Source organism: Colobus angolensis, unplaced genomic scaffold, assembly GCF_000951035.1.
Source record: "Colobus angolensis palliatus isolate OR3802 unplaced genomic scaffold, Cang.pa_1.0 Scaffold306, whole genome shotgun sequence".
Lineage (NCBI taxonomy): Eukaryota > Metazoa > Chordata > Mammalia > Primates > Cercopithecidae > Colobus > Colobus angolensis.
Window position 1 is genome coordinate 2,096,698 of NW_012116333.1, and position 26,025 is coordinate 2,122,722.

The 26,025-nt window shown below is 42.1% G+C and overlaps 1 protein-coding gene and 1 pseudogene across 1 annotated transcript in view; one reads left to right on the forward strand and one right to left on the reverse strand.

Annotated features, from left to right (window-relative positions):
- WDFY4 (WDFY family member 4) overlaps positions 1–26,025 on the forward strand; it is a 312,399-nt gene that overhangs the window by 44,951 nt on the left and 241,423 nt on the right. The window contains exons 9-12 of the mRNA XM_011950358.1: positions 119–571; positions 2,956–3,060; positions 5,040–5,230; positions 12,074–12,654. Of these exons, the coding sequence (XP_011805748.1) occupies positions 119–571; positions 2,956–3,060; positions 5,040–5,230; positions 12,074–12,654 (1,330 nt within the window). The remainder of the gene's footprint in view (positions 1–118; positions 572–2,955; positions 3,061–5,039; positions 5,231–12,073; positions 12,655–26,025) is intronic.
- Positions 14,570–20,346, reverse strand: LOC105517730 (annotated as a pseudogene).

Here is a 26,025-nt window from a genome sequence, read left to right on the forward strand (position 1 = left end):
CCGTAGGAGTTAGAACACATAAACTTCAAATGGCATGTTCTCTTAGTAATGAAAACATCTATTTGTAGACACAGGCAGGAGAAATGACTTGCAAGATCTTTCTTGTTTTCCTCCTCAGGGGTGACTGTTAAGAATCTTCAGGCCTTTCAGGTCCTACAGAATGTTTTCCACAAAGCCAGTGACTCTGTTCTCTGCATACAAGTCTTATCGGCCATCAGGACCATGTGGGCCTGGAATGCTCGAAACTTCTTCCTGCTGGAGTGGACCCTGCAGCCCATCTCGCAGTTTGTAGAGATCATGCCCCTGAAGCCGGCCCCAGTGCAGGCACACTTCTTCCAGCTCCTAGAGGCCCTGGTGTTCGAGCTGCACTACGTGCCTCATGAGATTCTGCGAAAGGTGCAGCATCTGATCAAGGAGAGCCCTGGGCCATCCTGCACTCTCATGGCTCTGCAGAGCATCCTCAGCATCGCTGGTGGGGACCCACTCTTCACTGACATCTTCCGGGACTCAGGGCTTCTGGGCCTGCTGCTGGCACAACTTCGGAAGCAAGCCAAGATCATGAGGAAGTCAGGTGCCACTGGGTGCATCGGGAGGGATGGGCAGGGGTCAGTGTCAGCCAGGTCTGGTCTTTGGGCCAACCTGGCTGCCCATCAAATGTAACAGAAAGTCAGCATGCCCATGTCACTGGAGAGGTATGCTTGGGACACACAGCTTCACAAAAGACAGGCAGCCTCCCAGTCTTCCCCATGAAGAAATGAAAGGGATGGGTGAACTTGGGGCTAACTCAGGCCTTGTGAATTCCCAGGTTTTAGATATAACTTGCCCTAGACATTGTGTGGGTGTACAGAGAGGGAGACTGCAGGGGTCTGACAGCTCCTCAGGAATGGGAGCTCAGAGAGGCCTTGGGTTTGGGGGCCCTTCTGGGGTCTACTGGGATATGGCTTCCTAGCTCACTCTGTTCACTTTACACTGTTGGCTCAGTGGTCTCCCACTGGGAGAGAGCTCCCTGGGGTCTTACTGGCCCAGTACGCCCCTCCGAGTCTTGGTGCCCTGCTGGGCTGTATACCTGTGGCACCTTGGCAACGTCTCCTTGCCCCTACTTGGCCCCTGCACCCTGAAGTCTCAAACCCAATAGCCTCTGCTGCTCCCCTGGGGCTTTAGAGTCTCACGAGGGTGCACAGTGGCTCAGGGGTTGGGCTCTTGCACTGCCTCACTGTGCTCCCCACCACATATCCTGCTGGAGTCACTCTATGTGGTGGTCTTTAACTCCCATCTCCATTGACTTTCCAATAGGAAGCAAAGTGTGGAAACTCCTTCCCCAGCTCTTCTGGTCTCTCCCTCAGTCTCTCTGCACCTGCTGCTCTGGGGAATCAGCCTGGAGAAGGGACACCGGGACACAAGAATCTGGATGCTTACTCTGCCCACCTTCCCTCCTTTAATTCTCCTTCTCCCACTGTACTGGCTGGAAGGGTCAGGGAGCTCTCTAGCCTTTGGTTGCTTCTGTAATTCTGCTTCAGACTTAAGCCAAGGTCACCAGTCTATCTGTTTCCTGAGCCTCTCTGAGGGAAAGGAGCTAAGGGCTGGAATCCTGGCCATGCTACTGACAAACTGAGTGATCCTGAGAAAGTGACTTAACCCCTATGGACTGTGTCTTCCTTGGTAAAACAGGGTAATGATGGACATCATTGGAATGCTGTGAGATTTTAATGAGGGAATCTCTGAAGAGGACCCACTGCTGTGCCTGGTACATAACAGGGGCTCAAGAAACATTAATCACCTTGTCCCTATAGTACCAGTGCTACTGCCATAGACTGAGATAGACACCCAGGGAGGAGCTCAGGCATCTTATGGAGGCCAGAATGGACCCAGCTTCTCCCTGGGAGTGTTTGCAAATAGGGACAGGACTGTGGAGGATGAGCCCAAGGGATGGTTTGTGTGTCTGGGCCTCTGGGCCAAGCCCTGGACAATATTTTATGAGCTAGTTTCTATTGCTTAGTAACTTCTGTCCTTAAATCCTATCATGGACGAAGTTAATGTATTGCTTCCTCTGCTTCCCTTGGTGTTTAAATGAGAAGTCTCTGCACAGTTTCGTTGTTTGTTGGTTCTGTCTTATCTTAGCTGGTATTTCTTTTCAGCAGCCTAACACTGAATTTGCTTTTAAATCCAATTCCAGACCCATGACCATTCCTAGGAGAATTTGAGCTTTTTTTGTTAACTCATGCGTTAGTCTTACTTTGTACTTTCCATTGTTAAATGTGTCTTGTTATTTCTTAGATACTTTGTCTCCTGGTTTATAAACTCTATTTTGATTGATTGATTGATTGATTCATTGATTCATTCATTCATTCCCCAAATAAGTATTGAGCTTCCAATTTGTGTCAGGCACTTTTCTGGCATGGAGATTCAAGGTGAATAAAGAGATCTGGTTTTGCCCTCATGGGTCTACTGGGATCACCTCTTTACTCCAGTTTCTCTTGAGCTTCCCCATGGCTCAGGAATAAGCAGGCAGTCATCCCTCCCAAGGATGAATGGCAAACTGTAAAAGTGGCCAAAGGAAAATTAAGAAGGCAGGGCTCTGTGTATCATCTGGGGCAATGCTTCTCAAAGAGCAGTCCCTGGACCAGCCCCATCAGCATTGCTTGGGAACGTCTCAGAAATGCAAATTATAGAACCCCATCCAAAAACTACTACATCAGAAATTCTCAGGATGGGACCCAGCATGGGGCTCTGGGTTTTAACAAAATAAGCTCTGCAGGGAATGCTGATGTGCTCAAGATGGACAACCCTGCTGTAGGGGGTAATAGCCTTCTATCTTACCAGTTGGGATACACACTCCCTTATGATGAAGGCATTATATTCACATCTCCTTAAGAGGGTAGAAAGCTGGAGTCAGAGATTTGGGGTCATACCACATGTACTTATTTTTCTGTTGTTGTTGCTTCTTCAATATGGCAGGAAACAAACTGTCTATTCCTGGTGTTCAGGATCCAGAAAGAGAACTCACATGTGTGATGCTGAAGACTGTAGTCACACTTCTGAAAGGCTCGGTGAGGAATGCAGGTAAGCATGGTGCCAAGTTTGCCTCATCACTGCTTGGTAAAACATGAACTCTTTCCTGGTTATTTATGGCAGTGTTCACAGGTTATACTCAAGGAATAACCAATACACAGCGTCAGCTGTGGCTAATGCCCCTCTCCTGGCCGATGTTCAGTAATCATCAATAAGTTCGTAGATACTGTACCTCTGTTGACACTTTTTACCTCTAAGATTGCTAAATAAAGTTGGTGACAAAAAGACTATGCTCAATCTAGCATTTTCTAAATTTATGAGACCACAGAGCCCCCTCTCCTCTTTTCAAGTGAAATTTATTAGTGTCCTGCTGCACTGACTATAGATGATTTCTAATTTTTTTAGATCCAAAGAGTAAAATACGGGCAAAGAAAGCTAGCCATTTTAAATAAATGCAATTTGTTGTGCTCTCAGGCATGATGGACTTAGCAATTTAATCCATTCAAATTTTCTTTTAGTGTTCTAAGATCATTTGGCTTCTGGGTTTTAAAAATACTACAAGCATATATATATATATATATATATATATGCTCATATTATTATATATGTCATATATGTCATATATATGCTCATATGTATGTCATTATATATATATATATATATAATGACAGAGACACAGCAACATCCAACATCATATCAGTGGGTTTGGTGATTTAGGTATCTTTATCTGAGGTCTTCGTAGATTAGCTATACATAATGTAAAAAATTATTCCATTATGGCAGAGAGAGAGTCTTTAACATTTAGCCTGCAAAGGTTCCCCGGAGGTGCTGGCTAAATGTGTATTCCTAGGCTCACATCTAGACCTTTAATTAATAGTCAGTCAAGGTGGAGTTCAGGAATCTACATTTTTTTTTTTGAGATGAAGTCTCGCTCTGTCACCAAGCTGGAATGCAGTGGCATGATCTTAGCTCACTGTACCCTCCACCCTCCGGGTTCAAGCAATTCTTCTGCCTTAGCTTCCCGAGTAGCTGGAACTACAGGCACATGCCACCATGCCTGGCTAATTTATTATTATTATTATTATTTTGTATTTTAGTAGAGATGGGGCTTTACCATGTTGCCCAGGCTGGTCTCGAGCTGCTGAGCTCAGGCAATCTGCCCACCTCGGCCTCCCAATGTGCTAAGATTACAGGCGTGAGCCACCGTGCCTGGCCAGGAATCTACTTTTAAATAGGCTTTCAAGGTGATTTCTATGTCAGAGGTAACTAGCCTGTAACTGGAAAAATCTTGTCTGCTCAAATCCCCATCAAACCATTTGAAGGATCCAGTTGCCTCCTAGTTTTTTTTTTCTTTCCACATGAATTACTCCAATATCAATCCTGGGGAAAAAATGCTTGGAATTACTTTTAAACAAAAATGTACCACCAGTCAGATTTCTTTAATTTTCTCCCCAAGGAACTATCTAGAAATTAAATATGTTCTTAGCTTAAATTGTGATTTGCTTTCTATACGAATTTTGGCAGAGAGAAGACAGAAATTGTCATTGGCCCTTGGGAAGAAATTATGAGGAAATCAAGGGAGAGGTAGATCTAGTTAAAGCTTTTATTACTTAGGTTTCTATTTTTTTTCTTTTTTTATCCCAAGAATTCATGACACTCTTATTAACTTTAGTCACCGTGTTGTACAATAGACCTCTTAAACTTATTTCTCCTTTCTTGAATGTATCTCCTGTGGGGAGATGTTAGTCAATTTTTTTTTTTTTAATAAGGTTCTCACTGGAGAAGAAAGCAGTTTTTTCTTTTTTTTTCTTTTTTTTTATCAAATCCACAGTTCCACAGTTTCTTTTTTCTGCTTCTCACTTCAATGGTGGGTATGGATTACCAAAAAATTTACCAGTGAGCAAAAGAGAATCATAAAAAAATAGCAAAATGAACTTTGAAAATTATAAGAAAAAGCTTTTCTTTTGATTGAAACTGAAGTGGCAAGGTTCCCCCTGGCCCTAGCCCCATTCTGTCTGTCTGGTCCTTAGTTGTCCTGAAGGACCATGGCATGGTGCCCTTCATCAAGATCTTCCTGGACGAGGAGTGCTACCGGGAGGCCTCGCTCAGCATCTTGGAGCAGCTTTCAGCCATCAACGCCGAGGAGTACATGAGCATCATTGTGGGTGCTCTGTGCTCATCCACTCAAGGGGAGCTGCAGCTGAAACTGGATCTCCTGAAGGTGATTTCAAGTCCTCCTTTGAGACTGGTTTTCCTATGCATATGGACCAAGTGATCCACATTTGCTTAGGCATTTAAATTCATGTAATTCAGTTTGCCACTGTATGTGGTAGGCAGTACCCTGTATTAGGTAGTGTCAGGTGCTGTAACAAATAAATTCCACATCCTCAGTAGCCTGGTACATTTGAACTTTCTTTCCAACATACAGTCCAGTCAAATGATTGGTGACTGTCATTCAGGAACTACCATCACCTGGGCATCTAACTTGGGCAGCAGACAAGGGAAGAGAGACCATGGGGAAATGCACAAGGCATTTTTATTCAGGCCTAGAACTGGCATGTGTTATTTTTCTGTCCGATTTTCTTTAGGAAGAACTTTGGGCAGGACTCACCTGGATGCAAGGGATGCTAGGAAATGTTTTTCCTGGCTAGGCAGCTACTTCCCACAACACTGTAAACTATGGAATTGCAGCTCAAAGCAGCAATGGCCAAGTAGCTGCCTTGTTGATTCGATCAGCATTTATTGAGCATCGAACCCATTACCAGGGCTGATGAAGAGTACCTGGGACTTATAGTAAATTATGATACAACCCTTGCCCTCTGGGAGCTCATAGCCTGGTGCTAATAAGCTCAACCCGAGTGCAGGTTGCTACGGGAACACAGAAGTAGGACAGCCCAATGCTGCCTTACCTGGTTGAGGAAGGCTCAGTGGGGAGAGAACCTGTGAGCTGTGAAAAAGAAGCAAAAGGCAGTCAGAGGTGTGGAAACAGTGGACACAAAGGGACAAGTGAGGCAGGGTTATCATGTTTGGGCAACAGAGATGTAAGTGTATGTTTTTGTAATATTGTTAACATTCATCGAGTTATCTTAAAATAGTTAAATACATATAACAAATATCATTCTTGCCATCTGTTCTGCCTTACAACTTTCATAGTTTTGTTGCTGTTCCTTTTTTTCTATTGCTTTTGTCTTTGAGTTTATGACTTTCAAAAGGATTACTTGAGTGATCCTCCCACCTCAGCCTCCCAGCTAACTAGAACTAAAGGCATGTGCCACCACGCTTGGCTAATTTTTGTATTCTTTGTACAGAGGGGGTCTTGTTATGTTATCTAGTCTGGTCTTCAACTTCTGACCTCAAGCAGTTCTCTCACCTCAGCCTCCCAAAGTGTTAGGATCGTAGGTGTGGGCCACTGTGCCTGGCCAACATGCCCATGTTTCATTAACATGACATATTTGATTGTTGGTGAATTATTTTTAAAAGTGAAGTTGCTCTGATTTCCAAAATTAGGTCAATCATCAATCTAACTTACTTAAGCCTATCTCTATGCAAAACCTTTCTAACATTTAAAGAAAGATGTTTGGTTCATCATACTTAATTTTTCTGCACATTCGATGTTAGACATTGATGTGAGTTGTTCCAGTTATTATGTGGCCTAAGCCAACAGTGATTGGTGTGGCCAAAGCATTGCGTGGTACATCCAAAACTGGTGTCATGACCATAATCATCATGCTTCACAGATGACAAGAGCTCAGACAGTGATTTAATTGCAGGGCCATAGAATCAGTGAAAGTGATTTGTACGAAACAAAAAAAGGAAAGTTAAATACCTTTTGAAAGACACTTGAATCCCATGATTACTTGAGGTAAGGAGATTGAGAGGGATGGGTGAAGCAGAGAGTAGGGTAAGGGAGAGATATATCAAAAATAAAGAAAATACTGGAGCTAGGAATTACCTCAGATTCATGTGGTCCAATCTCTTAATGTTAAAGGCAGAGAGACATCCAGAGAGCTTCATTGACTAAATTAATATTGCACAACTGCTAAATGGTGAAGTTGAGTTTGAATCTAAGGCGAGCAACTGAAAATTGATAGATCATTCCACTTCACTGTGCTGTTTGGTACATTTTCCTTCATACGTCCATATTCAGCTTGACTGGCATGTTCTGATAGGATAGGAACAGGGAAGGCATGTCTTAACCAGTCAGGATTGTGATTTCCTATTGGGTGAATAATTGTTTCTGACAGTGCTGTATCGAAAGCCAAACAGATCCACAGAGAGGAAAGTTTTGCTTTTACTTTGCTTGGAAGGTAAAAGTATTTTTCTGTCCAGTGTAGAGAAGAGTGATCTGCTTTGCTCATAGAAAGTTCCTTTTGTTTACTCTGCAGCCCAGAGTCATCGTATTAGAGTGTCAGTCCTTGGGCAATAGGACTAAATTTCTAGAATTAGTAGTGTAAAGTCATTACGGTGTTTTACAGATTCAATATCATTTCAGAATCAGTTTTCAAGAGCACACATAAGGGAGGAACACTGGTGAGCTTATTTAATGAAATCATAGCCTACACTCAATGTGCTGTCTTCTCCCTGGGTGCCAAGTCACTGCTGGGCAGTTGGAGGCCCCAGGAGCTGGCATTGTTTTCCAAGGGCTAGGGCTGTTACACTGCTGCTCTAGGGGGCAGTTGGGAGGACTGGTGCCTCTTCCAGACTCGCCCACCACTGAGTCACATGAACAAGTGGTGAAGGCTTGCTGGAATCAGATGTGAGATCTACATTTGCTTCTAAATCATCATGGGAATCCCCTGAAACTTTGGAATGAAGATGTTAAGTGAATTGTTTCTCACTGGATCTCTTTCTTTAGAAGGTAAGAGCCAACTCTGCCCATAGGGACTGTTTCTACAAAGTGTGTCTGAGTAGGATGAGAGGGTGCCCCTTCTTGTAAAGGTTCCCATCTCTAAAGTGCATTCACAGCATGCCATCAGTCTGCATCCCTTCCCTGTGGGCTGTCTGCCAGCCACTCTGGGGAAGCAACTTCGGGTAGTTATTTCAAACACCAGTGGCGCTTCCATACCAACACTGAAGCACATGTGACTTCACCACCTAATTCTGGCAAATGATAACTGAGTTAAAGAATAATGTAAGCAAATGAATTTCCTCTCCTTGGCCGGTGGGACTGTGATTGGGTTATGCACAAATTCAGATTGATTTGCTAATATACATTTAGCTGTTCAACTCTGAGCTTAATTGCATTACCTCACCGGTCTTCCAGCATGACACATGGAAAATTATGAGGAATAACAAATAATAGAATGTGAAATAAATCCTGTTAGTCCTAACATAGTTAGCGCTTTGCAGCAGACATCCATTTTATAGATTCAAGCTGGAGGAATACTAACTCAGAGACGATGACATGGTAACTGAGTTAGGATGAGAAAATGTGCTTAACGCTGACCTTTCTTGAAATGTGTCAACCCCAGCCTGATTACTTTGACTTCAACTGATTAAATTTACTCCCTTCTGCAGACTGAAAACCCTATGTGATGCATTATCATGCAAAGTTGAATGACAGTAATGGAGACCCTCCTCCTAGACTCCCCATTCCTGACAAATCATTTCCCGAAGTAGCGAAGTATTTATTTTCCTTTATGATAGAAATGTTTCTCTTTAGTTGCTATGAAATTAAACCTTTGTAATTGGATTTTGGACTCTTTACTTTATGACTCTGCAAATATGAAATTAACCCCATCCCAAGAAATAATAGAGGGGTCTAAGTTCTAATGAGATTACCCCCATTTTAGATAATGACTCTGAATTTAATAAATCAAACAAAGCAACAATTAAGGGCAGCCATTCCTTCCTCCTCTCCCTCCCAAGAGGAGGAAAAGAAAATAACCATCTAGGAATTATAGGTGACAAACCCGCTGACAGACACAGATCATAATGAGGGCGATTATTGGGTTGCTTTGCTTTTTAAAATATCTGCTTCAACATTCTTTGAGTGATGGAGTTCTTTTGAGCAATATTTGACATCAAATTGGACAATTAAATTGGGAGGGAGTTCCTTGGGGGGAAGAGGGGTTTATAGTGATCACCAGCACTCAGGCAATTGTCTGTAATCTGATCAGTTTTGTTTTATAATGATTCTCCCTTCCCGATATTTGTTTTGTCATGTGTTATGTGACAAACAGAAGCGCTTATTCATTCCATTTGCCTTAAACAAAGGTCCTAGAGGTCTTAGAGCCATTGAAAGCACTCACATAAATTTAATCTGTTTAACATTGTAGACCTTAAGATTTCCTGATGTCTTTGTGACTGACTGACTTTTCATGGCATGTGTCACGTGACCAGGCATAGGTCAGGTTCAGACTCGTGCTGTACCACATTGCAGTGAACAGCCTTTGGTATGGTTTATCAATTAGAAAGGAGGGACTGAAACCACACACACATGTCAAGGTTGGAGTGAGTTTCCAACTCTACCATAAAAATAACATTTTATTGGAAGTGAGTTGCGCACACAAGGCAGGCACAGATGCAGTGTAGCTGCCTTAGCCTTTCCTGGCCCCAGGGCCTCCCGGGTGGGGCAGGGACAGGCAGCTGCTATGATTCTGTCTATACAGGGAAAGGCCTTGCCCAGCCTAAGCCATGAGCGCTCACAAATGCACATTGAATATCGCCATCCTGGAGGAACCCACTCCAACAATCCGCATGCTTCGCTTTGAGGGTGCGTCTACAAATGTTCAACTTTCCTGGGTTTTCAGCCAAAATCAGAAAGATTTAGACCACATCCTCACTCGGGAGGAGAAAGCAGTATCATTGCCCCCGTCTTTCAGGTGGCCGGGGAAGTTAATTTCCCTGAAGTCTTTCCCACAATTCAGACTTGACCATCCCCTTTAGTGGGTGGCCCTGATGCTGGGTTTCTTTCAAAGAGCAAAATGACAGTTCATTTCCCCACAGTGTCCCTCTGAGATGTGGTGGGGTATCATTGATCTAACCACTGTAAGTAGTGCATTTTCTATAACTGGGAAAAGATCAATTGACCTGTATTGGTAAGGATGAATCTTTCTACCTCGCTTTATGTTATTTGTCCATTTTGAATATAATTATGGACTTTGGTCTTTCATAGATTCTCCTAGTAACTGCAATCTGTTTTGTTTTTTAAATTTCTGGAAATGTCATAGATGGGGCCCTGGAAGCCCTTTACGCAGATCCTTGGCTGCTGCTTTTCTTTGTCTTTGAAAGAATCCTCACGTGTGCACTAAGAGAGTTCAGGCTCCTCTTGTGTTCTCTGACCCGGAATGTGAGACTGACTACTCGCCCAGCAGCTCAGGTTTCCTGTAGTGGAATATAATATTAGAGAACAAAATCCAAGTGGTCAAAACACATTCTACTGTTTCAAATAAACACCACTGTTAGGTTAGGGTGCTAGCATTTAAGAGATGCAGCTGGATACTCAGGAAACTGAGGCAGGAGAATCGCTTGAACTGGGGAGGCATTGAGCTGCGATCTCACCACGGCACTCCAGCCTGGGCAACAGAGCAAGACTCCATCTCAAAAAACAAAAAACAAAACAAAACAAAAAAGATGGAGCTCCCAAAGTGCATGACTTCATGTCTGAGAGTGACCTATAACTTTACTAAGTTTCTATTAACTAAAACGAATTTAAATATCTAGTCCCTTCCCACCTGTTTTTCTGAGCTACCAGTTTTCTCTTTTTCACTAACTTCCATGTGTCATATTACAGACTGTCGCCTAAACCAGGCATTTAAGTCACAGCATCACCCCTTCCCCCAATAGGGAGTTTCTCTTTTATTTTTTCTCTTTGAACCTTGTCTCAGGCCTCCTGAAACTGATGCCAAACTGTACCTTCTCAGACAATCCCCTTGCCTGTCACACTAGAGCATTAAATATCTGAAAAGATAAAATAATTCACACCTCTCTTCGCAGTTTACTAACGAACCCTCAAGGTTGTCCACTCCCTAGGAAACACACACCAAATGCCTGAATTTTAGATGAAGTCCAGTGCAATGTATCTGATCAATAAATATGTACCAAAAATAACAGGCTTTTAACACTTATTTAAAATCTTCCATGTGTTTTTCACATTTCGATGAAGCACAGTATGAGAACTGCTTAAATGTAGCCCCCACCTCCCTCTCTCTCTTCCTCCTTCCTTCCTTCCAATAGCATGTATTGATTACCTAGAGTATATACTATGCACTAGGCTCAGGTAAGTAAGTGCTCAAGAAAGGTTTGATTTTAGAAGGAAATAAAAGTTTGGCTGGCCAGCAAAACTCACAGTGATCTGGAGGGTGGTGGATTCCATGATGTATCCTATCAGTGACCTAATTGCTTTCTGCACACTTGGCCTATGCTATGTGTTATACCTACGCATTTCATTCAATTGTAGGTTTCTCTTGTCTTTCTGACACACTCTTTTCACACCACATTTTAAGTTGATTCATTTTACTGTTTCCCCTCATCTAATATAACAGATGAAGCCGTGCTTGCACAGAGAGGGAGATAAGGAATAACAAGCTGCTTCTATAAGGATTTCATTTTGTGTCTCCTGTACAGTATAAGAGATGGTTCATCCCACTCATTTAGCAAATTGTCATTAAGTGTGTGCTATGTTCCACAGTAGTAAGGAAGTCAGATATGGTTCCCATCTCGTGGAGCTTTAGTCTGGTGGAGAGCTGAGACGATTTTCAAGTAGCTGCAGTAGAGTAAGACGAGAATTTTGATCAGGGAATGAGAGGGGGATGTGTGAGCACTCGATCTGGGATGAGTATGAACTACAGGACAGAAGCTTTCTGGAAGGATATGCATTCAAGTCAAAATACAGGACAGTTAAATCAACCCTATAGATTTGTGTAGTAGGCACACATGGAAAACCTGAACCGTAAGAGGAACAATATGGAGATCCCAATGTTTCAGAATCATCCTTCCCATAGCTTGTTGGTCTGAAGGCGTTGAGGGAAGAGCTAGTGGGATGCTCTGGCAGGCATGTGTGTGGGCTCAGGGTTAATCTACCTCCTGGAGTGTACTCATTTTGATTTGTTTGGTGTTTCAGTCTCTGCTCCGGATCCTGGAGACCCCCAAGGGCCGTGCTGCCTTCAGAGTCTCCAGCGGGTTCAACGGGCTGCTGTCTCTGCTCTCTGACCTGGAAGGCTCCCTCCAGGAGCCCCCGCTGCAGGCATGGGGAGCAGTGTCCCCCAGACAGACCCTGGAGCTGGTTTTGTACACTCTTTGTGCTGTGTCCGCAGCGCTGCACTGGGACCCTGTCAATGACGACTTCTTCAGGAGGAACGGGCTCTTTGAGAAGCTGGCTGAGGACCTCTGCCTGCTGGGCTGTTTTGGAGCCCTGGAGGAAGAGGGCGCCCTGCTGCGCTCTTGCGCGGACACAAAGGCCAGGACATTTGTGGATTTGCTGGGCACTGCCTTTTCCTCCAGCGGCTCACTCCCACCCCGGATACAGAGCTGCCTCCAGATCCTTGGCTTTCTGGACAGCATGGCCAGCGGCACCCTCCACTTGCGTGGGGTCCTGAAGGAGTCCCTGAGGGCCAAGCAGGGGCCAGTTGTGGATGCTCAGAAGGGAGAAGCTGGCAGTGACCCCCAACGCAACTTCAAGCAGTGGCCAGACCTGGAGGAGAGGTAGCTTCTTCTGCCAGTGTGTCATCAGTGCGTCTCTGTCTCCCATTCTCACTCTAATGTCTTGTGCATGTGTAGTTGGTAGGAAGGCTCAGCTACAGAATGAGTGTGCAGAAATGTCACGTGACCTCCACTTCCTCAAATCAAGTTATCTCTGACTCTATACTCTTCTACCTTGGGAGCTGACAGAAAATTCAATCTGAGTCAGTACTGGGTTGGAGGATGCTGTCGAGTCCCATAAGAACCAGGGAGGGCAGGACCCTGCTGATATACTCAACTTCTCCTTTGGGATCTTCACTGTCCTAGTGAGCCCTGGTGCCTGGGCCTGGCATCCCTGGGTGTGCCAGGCAGCCTTGGTCTTCTCAGGTTTTATCTCCTCCCCAGGGCGCTGCCAGGGGTGGGGTGAGATCCTTTGATCTGCAGGACACAAACCACAGTGTCCACCCCAATTATGGAACTCTTTCTGTTCTTTCTTGCTGCTTCTACACCCCCTAACAAAGACAATTGCTCTCCTTACTTCCTCAGGCCAAACACCTCAATGGGTTCAGACTTTAGTAAACAACTTTTTCCTCTCATGTCTGTAATAGGGAATTCCACTAAAGCAAGAGAGCACAAAGAACCATCCCTACCCTACCCCTCTTGGGGTGGGAAGGAAAATGAAAGAACACAACAGCAACAGTTGGTGTCTTTTTTCATTCCTCTAAAGCATAAATGACAGAACACTCATTACTACTGCAGTAAGTTATCCTTCTGAAAGACACTGCATTTTTATCCAGAGTGCTCCATTTACCAGACTTCAGTGTTGGGGATAGTAGAGAAGGATGCATGTTAAATCTCCACACACTGAGATAATTATGATTTTGGGGGGTGAATCTGGCTAATTAATTGGTTTCCTAATCTTGCATTCCTGCACAAACCAACTCATTCATAATCTGTGTATTGCTGAATTTCATGTACTAATGTTTAAAAAGGATTTTTGCACTGATGTTCAGGAGTTTGGCCTTTCATACTCCTTTCCTGGCTATTTTTCTTGTCAAATTTATACTAGCATCATAGCATGAGTTGGATAGTGCTTCTCTTCAATGCTATAGAAGAGTTTATGTAGGGATTATTTCTGTTCCCTAGCTAATGTGACAGAACTTGCCACTAAATCCTGTGAGCCCGGTTTTTTCTTGTGAGAAAATTTATTCTCATGAGAATGCACTTCTATTTGTTCTTGAATTATTCTTGGTTTGTTATTTTGCAAGCTGATTTTCCCATTTCATCCAAGTTTCCATTTGTGGGCATCCAGCTGCTCACGATGGCTCCCTCATGCTCTTCTGAGCAGCCCTTGTGAGTTCTGTGACACATTTCTAACACTATTTACCTGCATCTTCCTTGCTTTTTCTGCTTCAGCACTATTCACACATGCTTACTTTTCAGTGTGTCCTATGAACCAACTTTCGACTTTTCCTGTTTCTCCTGCTTTTTTTTTGGTTATCATTTCCTTCTACCTTTGGGCTTATTCTGGTGTTCTTTTGCTTGACTTGGATGTCTGTTTCCTTCTTCTTTTACATATAAATCTTTCTGTAATTCATAAGTTTTATTTTCATTTTCATTTAGTGTGAAATATTTTTCTTATTTCCCTTATAAATTATAGTTGACCCCTAAGTGTTTGAATTTTGAATTTCCATTGTTATAGTGTGTCTGGTCATCTTTGCTATTTACTTCTCACTCTATCAAGGTGACTGTCTGGGTTCTTGTCCTTCAAAATTAGTTGAGGTTGAGTTCATGGCCCTCGATGTAGTCCCTTCTCATAAATATTCTACGTGTGCTTGGAAATAATGCATATTCTCAGAGTGTTAGATTTGATGTTCTATTTATGTCCCTTGGATCGAATTTGTCAATTGTTTCATTCAAATATCCTTTATCATTAATTTTAAAAGTCGGCTTGAAATATCAGTTTTTTGTTTTTGGAATAAACAGGCTTTATTGGGCTCATGGGTCTTGAGGGCCTCTCCACGTTCTTTTCGGCCTGTTTCTGCAGTCTCATGAGCTATTTCTTCTTCTGGTAGCGGGTCTCGACCTTCTCTTTCTTCTTCTCCTCCAGGGTAGCTGTCACTGCCTGGTACTTCCAGCCAGCCTCTTGAGCCAGGCGCCCCACGTAGGCAAATTCTCTCGTGGGCTTCAGATGCACAGCCTTGCATGCAGCAGGAACCCCTATCTGGTTTTCCTGTTGTAGGGCGGTGGGATTCCATCGAACACCTCCGTGTCCAGGGCAGCCTGGCCTCGCTGGGTCTTGCGGGCAGCGGGCGCTGCACTGTTTGCTAGAAGAAGCTGCTGGGGGCCAGGAAATAATGGGCTCCTCATCAGGGTTGGTGTTCATCCGCCTGCGGAAGAAGGCCGGCTACTTCAGCTTATTTCTGTAGAAACTGTCAGAAATGTTGACGCCCTCGCAGCGTACCACCACCTTCCAGCCCAGCAGTACCTGCTTCGCCACAACGGCCGCCAGGTGGCCCAGGAGGTGGCCTCGGCCTCCATCACCTGGACCTGCCCCTCCGCCACCTGCAGCAGCGGCCTGGGAAATGGAGTATAAGTTCTTGAGAACGATGCATTCAAAATCTCTCGTGATAAAGTGGATGTATCAATTTCTGTTGAATTTTCCCTTACATATATTTGAGGTTATAAGAATCATACCTATTTAGAATTTTTATATTCTTATGGAGTCTAAATTTTTATCATAATATGGTGACCTTTTTATCCCTAGTAGTACATTTTGCCTTAATAATAATAGGACTATTATTATCAGGTTTCTTTTGGTTAGTTTGTGCCTGGGCTTTTTCTTCATCCTTTGGTTTTAACCTTTCTGTGTACTGCCCTTACATTTTTAGGTGTTTTTCTTGTAAACAACAAGGAACCATTTTTGCTGGTTTTACTTTGTTTTTCAATCTAGTGTGGTATTATTTGTCATTTAACTGGAGAATGTCATTTGTTCACACTTTCATAATTATTAATATATTTGGAATGATTTTTACTTAGCTTTTTACATTTATTCCACTTTTCAAAAACATTTTTGGTCTTATTTTTGAATTGTTTGATTTTTTAAAATTGTGTTTCCTACCTATTAGTATGAAATTTAAACTCTCTGTGATTAATTTTATAGTAGTTACCCTAGAGTGATTTAACAGGCATACTCATGTTTTTAGTTAAACAGTATCTTTATCTGTCCAATTAAGACATCAAGACCTTAAAACTCTTAAATATTTTTGCCCTTTTCTAACTTATACATTACTGTTAGCTAATATTTTAAATTTGTCTCCTGTTAGTAAATCCATCAGATATGACAGTTATTGTTGTTGTTTTATAAAATATTCTTTGGATTTACCTACATGCTTTCAATGTCTGTGCTCACTATTCTTTCTTGCATCTCTATTCTTCCATCTGGGATTCTTTTTTATCTACTCTAGTACATCCATTAAACTTTCCTGTAGTGTGGGTCTATTTGTGATAAACTCCCTTGGATTTTATTTGTCTGAAAATACATTTTCTCCCTAATTGCTGAAAGATAGTTTTGCTGGGTATACATTTATTTGTTGACAGTTATTTTCTCACAGTAAATGGAAGGTCTCCCCAGCTATTGCCTTCCATTATTGCCCCCTTTTTTTTTTATTTTATTTTTTGAGATGGAGTTTCGCTCTGTCACCCAGGCTGGAGTGCAGTGGTCGGATCTCAGCTCACTGCAAGCTCCGCCTCCAGCTTTATGCCATTCTCCTGCCTCAGCCTCCGGAGTAGCTGGGACTACAGGCGCCCGCCACCTCGGCCGGCTAGTTTTTTGTATTTTTTAGTAGAGACGGGGTTTCACCGGGTTAGCCAGGATGATCTCGATCTCCTGACCTCGTGATCCACCCGTCTCGGCCTCCCAAAGTGCTGGGATTACAGGCTTGAGCCACCGCGCCCGGCCTATTGCCCTTTAAAAATCATTTTTATTTCTCTTCCTTTGAAGGTAATTTGTCATTTTTCTCTGGTGGCTTTTAAGATCACCATTCTCATTCTGTTGCTTTACTGTCATATATCTCAATGTACATTATCTTAAACATTCATTTTGCTTCATATTCATTGGGATTCCTGAATCCCAACTGATGTCTTTTATAAAATATGGATTTTTAAATTATGACCTCTTCTCCATCCCTTTTCCTATTATGCCTTTTTGGAACTAACACAATTAGATGTATGCTTTACTTTTTCATTCTATCCTCTATGTCTCTTAATCTTTCTTTTACATTTTCCATCTCTTTATCTCTCTGTGCTCTGTTCCATGTAGTTTCTTTTGATCTTTCTTAAACCCACTGAATCTCCTACTAGATGTGTCTAATCTGATATATAATCTAGCCATTTAGGTTTTCTTTTTAAAATTTCGATGACAGTATTTTATATTTCTAGATATACTGTTTGGTTCTTTTTCAAATTAACTTGGTATCATAGCCCTTTTGCTTGTTCATATCTGTCTGTCATTTTTATTTCTTCAAACATAGGAATCATAATTATTTCTTCTTGTGTTTTTTGAGAGTCTGTTGTTTCTGTGACAATCTTGGAAGGTTCCTTGTGTGATGTCTAATTTTTGATTGTGAATCTTGCTCCAAGACTTTCCTTTACTTGGATTCCATGGAAACCATCCTCATTCTGACCATCCTGCCTTTCTGTAGATAGGGGAATGCCTCCATGGGGTCTTAGCTGCACTTTCCAAGCCAGGCCTTGACCAGATTCCCAGGTCCTGATTTTCTTGCTTGTCTTGGGAAGAATTCCTTCTCTGGGTTCCCTGTTCTGTATATTTCAGGGGCAATCCCTGAGAAGGCCTTTTTCTTGGGCACCCTGATAACATACAAGTTAACTTAGGATCTTGGTATGGAAACTTGTTCGAGTTATTCTACCAACTCTCAGGGGCAGGGGAATATTTGTCAGTACCAAAGGACATTTAGTAAGTGATATCAGGTGAAAAAAAGCAATAGTAATTAGTTGAATGTCTCTGGAGGCTGAGCGCTAAATATCTATTTATTTTTGTTTCCCTCCCAAACTTTGGAATTTTATCAATAAGGAAACAAAGGCTGAGAAAGGATAAAAAACATGGCCAAAGGTCACACATTTAGTAATTAATAAAGCTAGAATTTGAACCCAGGGCTACCTCCAAAGCCTGCATGCATTTGTCTGTGTGTGCCTGTATGTGTACATGCATGTGTGTGTTCTTCCTGTTTTTTTCCTGATACTCGCACAATAATAGTGATAGTTTTCCAAACGTCAGACACGACAGCCTGCAATTTGAAGATCGGGTTCTAACCTATGGACTGCATCAGTCCTGATGTTTTAGAGGTGAGTCTAAATGTCATCCTGGTTTTGTAATGAGTAATTTTTATATTTATAAGAACCATATTTCATAAATAGAGCATTTTTTTCCTCCCTAGAAGAGATACATGGCCCTTGGCCTTCCTTAATGGTTAGAGAATAGGAAGTGAAACTCTACTCCTTCCAGGGAGTCTGCAGAGTAAAGGGCATGGCAGTGGGCTGGGAATCAAAGACAGGATGCTCATCTCCACCCCACCACACCTGTATGTCCTTGGGCAGGTGGCTTCCCTTAGCCGTGCCTTCTGCAAAGTAGGTCCCCAGTCTCCAGGGAGGAGAAAAAGAGGCCATGGGCCTTGGAGTCAGGCCGGCTTGTTCTATGCCTTGGTGGCTGTGTTCTTTGGCCCTGCTACTTTATTTCTCTAATCTTCCATCTCCTGATTTGAAGGCAGACATAATAATAGTATCTACATTGAGGGATGCTGTGAGGCAAGGATTGCAGATGGTAATGATGGTAGTTAGAGTGATCACAGCTGCTTCCTAAGCATGTGTGTGTCGGACACCATGCCCAGCTTTTTACAATGGACTATTCTTCAATTCATTTAGTCTTTATGATAACTATAATTTAAGGAACATTTTTCATAACACAGAGGTGACATGTTATGTAATTCCCAAAATATATCTATGGTGTCCAAAATACATCATATGTCTCTGTGAAACATACACCATACCAAACAAACACCCCCACACCAAACACACTATATACACATCACACACAGATATACATACACCACATGTACACAAAACACACACACACCACACTAAACATACACCTTACACATACTGGCATATCACACACACCCACACACCACACCTGCACACCACACAGCACCTAGCACGCACACATGAATACGCACCACACATACCACCTATATACACTACATACAGACACCACACAGCATATACAAATACCACACATACATACATACCACATATCCACACTACGTACACACACCATAGAATGGAGTGCTTACCTCTCAGCAGCACATCATCCACAGTGCAGGTCTGGAGGTGAAAGTGGAGTGGAAGCAGGGTCAGACTGTGGTGTGCCTTGCATAAATCCTATATGAGACCATTTCACTTTTACCCTGTAGGTAATGTGGAGCTAGGGTGGTCTCTGTGCAGGGCTGTGGCATCATGGGGTTATGGGTTGTGAGGGTCTACAATTGGGTCTGTGTATAACTCTGAGAAAAGCCCCCTCCAAAGCAGGACATCTCTGCTCCTTCTTGCTTCTACCTTAGCATATGCCTTCTCCCAGGCCCTGCTAGTCCTCGTGGGTTGATGTTTATTCCTTATGTCAGCCGAAGGAGCAACCCCAGTCACCTTTACCTTGAGCATAAGTTGTGGCTATAACTTATAGCCCTAAGGAGATGTCATTTCAACAGGAATGCGGTATGCTCCAGGCAATGGTTAAGGTTTCAGGGGGCACTCTGCAGGCCAGAGCCCTAAACACACTCCTCTGGCTCTGCTGCTGGGCGTCCTGCAGCTTCATCCTAATCTTTCCTGTTGAAACAATGTCCCCTGTGGGTATGAGTTGTATCTGTCACTTAAGTTTGTTAGAGGTAATTGTTGTGAGTTTGATGGTTGAGCCAGACCACTGAGGAAAGGTGGGGTACGGTGTAGTTCCTGAGCAGTTCACATGAAGGCCACACTAGCCTTTGGAAGGCACAGTTGTGACCCTGTCATTCCCACTTGGAAGCCTCCAGTACTTCCCCATGGTTCCCAGGAGGGAGTCAGACGTTGGGAGTGTGGGGCGCACAGTCCCGGGGGTCCCACCTGCCCATGGCATCACTCACCTAGCACCTTGCAACCATGTTTCAGGCTCAGATTTTATATATGCCCTTTACTCAACCTGGGATGCCTTTCCTGTCTTCACTCTGCCTGGACAATTGCTGCTTACGCTTTTGTCTCGGTTTAGTTGTCACTTCCTCCAAGAAGCCTCCCCCGGCTGCCCCATCCCATCCCGTGGGCCAAATCAGATCCCACTGCCTTATATCTCCTCAGCACCATCAGCACTGATCACAGTGCAAATCAATAATTAATTGTGTAACCTTCCTTGGTTTCTTTTTTCTTTGGTGCATGTTTGCACACTTGAGCGTATCTGAAACCAGGATATGCATTAAAATGGATGCCAAGGATATCAGCCACTTAAGTTGTCTCTTCCCCATCTACTAATAAAGCCACTGTACATCTATCCATTTTTGGCTTCTTACCACTGTGGAAATGAGATGGTGTTCACATTTCTTTCTTCTGCTTCAGTGGTGAGGCCCATGTGAGCATGGACTGGGTCTGCAGCTCGTGGTCTGCATCAGGGACCCCCATGAATGGTCACTGAGTAGAATATGGGCATGAATGAATTGAGAAGATGGGTAGGAAAGGAAGAAAGGCAAGGAGGGTTGGCAAGACAGATAGTCTTGGGCTCTCGTGCCTGGTGTCCTGAAGAAACCTGATGTGCAGTGGTCCTGCAACTGCTTCAGATATGGCTGCTCCTGCCTGCTCCTCTTCTGGGCTCCCACTATTAGAGACATGAATGGAGCATTATGCTTGTATGGTGGGTGTCCTGGCAAGGGCAGCCCCAGAAATTGAGAGGGCATAGAGAAGTGCACCTAATGAGGTCTGGGGAGGAGGTCAGCGAGGTTTTCCTGGATGAGGAGACCACTGAGCAAAACATTTAAAGATGAGAGTTATCTGGTCTGAGATGGGTTGAGGAGGCATAAAGGTGAGATGCAAAATCAAGTATCTTGAGTAAGGTTTGTTCCTTCCTTCTGTAGGCATTGCTCGGACTTCAAGCTGTAGTAGGGCTTTAAGCTATAGGGATGGATGGGCAGAGATGATGGCCGGAAGGGAGAGGGGCAAAGGAGCTGTCAGTCCCTCCTTCCAGCGATGGCAGTAGCTTGAACAGGAGAACATTTTGAGAACTATTTAGGACACAACTTTGCCTGGCCTTGGTAACCGATTTGATGAGAGTGTGAGAGAGACTGGTTGGTGCCAGCCCCTGAGAGAGAAGCCCTGGAGGTTTGGAAGAGGATGGTGGCTGTCTGGAGTAATCAGCATGGACTGTGCAAATGAGTCCACTTTGCTTTTAGTTTTCTAATGCATCCCTCAAGTATCCACAGGCCTTAGTAACAGGAGATAGGTATTGATCTTGCCCCCTGAAGTTTGATAGAGTCCATATAGGGGACAGTCTGTCTGACTTCCATATCTAAGCAGGACAAATACCAGGATTGGAGCAGTCATCCTCTCTGACATGCAGCTGCTGTGGGTGGCAGGATTTTATAGCCAAGCTCAGGGGCTGTGTAACATGATGAGGCTTCACTGGTTCATATCCTGCAAAGGCCTCTAGGCTTCTTCAAATGAGATGCAAAATTTGGCCAAGCATGCCTCACACATCCACTGGCTCCCAAAGATACAGGTGCTTTGGGACTCGTACTTTTGATTACAACTTTCTGTTGTACCCACAGGTCCCTTGCGAGATACAAGCCATCTGGGAACACCAGGTCAGGTGGGGGATCAGTGTCTGCCATCCTTGGGATCCAGAACCTTGTCTCCATTCCTGCTCTGTCAATCCCTACCGTACAGCAATGCTTCTCATAGTGTGGCCTGTAGACCACCTGCATCAGAATCCATTGTAGAGATGCACAAAAATACAGTTGTGTAAACTAGATTTCCTGAATCACAAATCCCTGGGGTTGAAATTTACGGTTCTGTTTTTAAAAAGGTCCTCTTGTTATGTGTAAGCACATTAAAGTTTGAGAACTGCTCCAGGTGCTAGACATCTTTTTCTTGAAAAAATAGTAAAAAAAAAAAAATCTTAGCTTTTTTCACCGAGGTGAGATTCACAGAACATAAAATTAATAATCTTAAAGCAAACAATTCCATAGAATTTAGTGCATTCACAGTGTCGTGCAAAGAACACCTCTGTCTAATTCAAAACATTTTTATCACCCCAAAAGGAAAAGCTATACTCATTCTCATTCTTTTCCCCAATCCCTGGGCTACTACCAATCTGCTTTGGGGATTAACCTATTCTGGATAAATCACGTAAAAATGGAATCATATAATTGGTTTCCTTTGACGTTTGACTTCTTTCAGGTAGCTTAGTATTTTTGAGGTTCACTTACATTGTAACGTGTATCAGTACTTCTTTCCTTTTTGCAGTAAAATAATATTCCATCATATGGGTACACACCACAATTTGTTTATCCATTCATTTGTTGATGAACATTTGGGTTATTTCCTTTGGTTCTTGTAAATAGTGCTGCTATGAACATTCATGTTCATGTATTTATTTGAGTACTTGTTTTGAATTCTTCAGATCATATGCCTAGGAGTAGAATTGTAGCTCAATTCAATAGAATTGTAGGAACTGTCAAACTGCCTGTTTTCACAGTAGCTGAACCAATTTTGCATACCCAACAGCAACATAAGAGGATTTCAATTTCTCCACAGGCTTGCCAATATTTATTTTCCTTTTTAAAAATTTTTTTAGATATTCTAATGGATATGGAGTGTTATCTCATTGTGATTTTGATTTTCATTTCTCTAATGGCTAATAATGTTGATTGATTTTATGTGCTTGTTGGCCTTTTGTACATCTTTTTTGGGGAAATGTCTATTCAAGGGCTTGGCCCATTTTTTAATTGGGTTGTTTCTCTTTTTGTTGCTAAGTTGTATGAATTCTGTATATATTGTGGGTACTAGACTTTTATAAGAAATATGATTTGCAAATATTTTCTCTCATTCCATAGGTTCTCCTTTCATTTTCTTAATAATGTCCTTTGATGCCCCAAAATTTTCAGTTTTGATGAAGTCCAATTTATCCATTTTTTCTTCTGTTACTTGTGCTTTTGGCATTATATGTAAAAATCCGTTGCCAAATCCAAGGTTATAAAAATTTACCGTGTTTTCTGCTAAAAATTTTGTTTTGGCTCTTATGTTTAGATCATTAATTCATTCTGAGTTAATTTTTGTATATGACAAGGGGTCAGGGTTCAGCTTCATTCTTTTGCTTATAACTGTTCAATTGCTCTAGTACCACTAGTTGAAGAGTCCCTTCTTAAATTGTCCTTGTACCTTTGTTGAAAATCAAGGGGCCATAGATACATGAGTTTATTTGTGGATTCTCCATCTTATTTCATTGGTCTCTATATTTATCCTTATGTCAGTTCCACTCTGTTTTGATTATGTAGCTTTGTAGTAGGTTTTGAACTCTGGAAATGTGAGTTCTCCAACTTTATCTTTTAAAATATTGCTTTGGCTTCTTAGGGTTTCCTACAATTCCACGTGGATTTGAAGGTCAGCTGTCACCATTTGGCATGCTGCTAGCTGTGGGCTTTTCATAAATGCCCTTTGTCATGCTGAGGAAGTTACTATCTATTTCTAGTTTTGGGAGTGTTTTTATCATGAAAGAGTGTGGGATTTTGTGAATGCTCTTTATGAGCCAAATCAGATGATCATCTGTTTTTTTGCCTTTGTCTATTAATGTGGTATATTTTGTTGATTGGTTTTCTTGTGTTGAACCACTCTTGCATTTCTAGTATAAATCATACTTGGTCATGGCATATAATCCTTTTAATATGCTGTTGACTTTAGTTTGCTAGCATTTTGCTTAGGATTTTGCATGTATGTTCATAAGGGACATTGATCCCTTGGATATTGGTAGTTTTTTTCTTTTTTTCCTGTATTGTCTTTCTGTGGCTTCAGTATCAGAGTGAAAATACAGGCTTCCTTGCTGTTCCTGGAATATGCCAGATGTACTCCTACTTCAGGGCTTTTGCAATGGCTCTTCCCTTTGCTTGAAATGCTTTTCCCATGGATGTCTGCATCCCCTCTTTCAGTTTTGCCCTTCTTAAAGAGGCCAAACCTGCCACTCAAATTAAAATTGAAGATTACTCTCCTTCTCCATACAAACACTCTCAATTCTTCTTTCTTGGCTCGTTTTTTCTCAATAGCACTGATCATTTCTTATTCATTATGATATTGTTATATATCAATACATTACATATAATTATTAATTTTAATTTACTTATTTATTATGTTTATCTTTGTGTCTACACTCTTCCCCTCACACCCAGGTCATGGATTTTAGTTTGTTTAGTTTACAGATATATCCAGAGTGCCTGAATAGTGCCTGGAAAATAATAAAAGGTCAATAAGTATTTGCTCAGTTGATTTGAATAAATTACCCCCAAGCACAAGAAACACTCCTGAGTGCCTTAGCTGCTCTGAGGACTAAAAACAATCTCACTTTGCATCTGAAAGCAGCAAGATGGGCAAGGTGTTGGAAAATCGGGTGCTGGTAATTTGGGATTAGCCTGTAGTTTATTATTATTATTTCAATTCACATAAAGTAAAAGTTTCTTTTTTTGGCCTACAGTTCTATGGGTTTTAATTTATGTGTAGAGTCACACGACTACCACAATAAAGAAACAGAACAGTCCCTTCACCTCGAATAGTTCCCAGCTATTGCCCCACATAGTAAAACCTTTTCTCCACCCCATCCCTGCAACCACGGATCTTTCTCTGTAGTTTGTCTTTCCAGAATACCATATACATGGAAGCATACATGTGTAATCTTTTGAGCCTGGCTTCTTTCACTCAGCATAAGACCTTTGAGATTCACTCATTTTGTGTGTGTCAGTAGTTCATACATTTCTGTTGCTGGGTAGTTTTCCACTGTAGGGACACAAATGTTTTCTCTCAGCCTATAGCTTATCTATTCATCTTTAAACAGGGTCTTTCTCAGATTGAAGGTTTTAAATTTTGATGAAGTCCAAATAGTCATTTGTCTCTACTTTTATGGATTATGCTTTTATGTCGTATCTAGGATCTCTTTGCCTAACTGATGGTCATGAAGATTTTCTCCTATATTTTCTTCTAAAAGTTTTACAGGTCTATAATCCATTTTGAGCTACTTTTTGTACAATGTGTGAAGTTTAGGTTGTGATTCGTTTTTTGTTTGTTTGTTTTGGCTTATGGATGTCCAATTCTTCCAATGCCATTAGTTGAAAATATTATCTTTTTTCCAATGAATTGTCTTTATAACTTGGTAAAAACTGCTTAGCCATATTTGTATAGGTCTTTGGACACTATTTGATTTCATTGACTTATGTGTCTAGCTTTTCACCAATACTGTCTTGATTACTGTGGCTTTGTAAGATATGAAATGGGAGCTCTCCAAAGTTATTCTTCCTTCTCAAATTTGCTGTGGTGATTTCAGTTCTATACATTTGGCTGTCCTGATAGAACCTCATTATTTTATATGTAGCTAGGTATTATTTGCTGATTGTTGAGGATTTTTGCACCTATGTTCATTAGGAATACTGACTTTTATATGTTGACTATTATTCTGAGACTTTGTTAAATTTAATTATTAGTTCTAGAAGTTTTCTTTTTTTAATGGATTCCTTGGGATTTTCTATGAAGACAATCTCATCGTCTGTGGCTAGTGCCAGTTTTTGATACTCCTTTCCAATCCATATGTTCCATCCAATAGAAATGGTGTATTACATCCAATAGAAATGGAGACGTCCTTGCCTTGTTCTTAATCTTAGGGAGAAATTCTTCAGTCTTGGCTATTGAATATAACATCGGCTATGGGATTTTTGTAGGTGCCCATTATTAGGTTGTAAACAATCCCTTTGAATTTACTGAGTTGTGTTTTTTGTTTGTTTGTTTGTTTGTTTTTTGTCATGAGCAGATTTTGAATCTTTCAAATGCTTTTTATACTAAATGATACTGTCATGTGATTTTATTAATATGGATCATGTTGACTGATTTTTTTTTTTTATTATTATCCTTTAAGTTCTAGGGTATGTGTGCATAATGTGCAGGTTTGTTACATATGTATACTTGTGCCATGTTGGTGTGCTGCACCCGTCAACTCGTCAGCACCCATCAGTTCATCATTTATATCAGGTATAACTCCCAATGCAATCCCTCCCCCCTCCCCCCTCCCCATGATAGGCCCCGGTGTGTGATGTTCCCCTTCCCGAGTCCAAG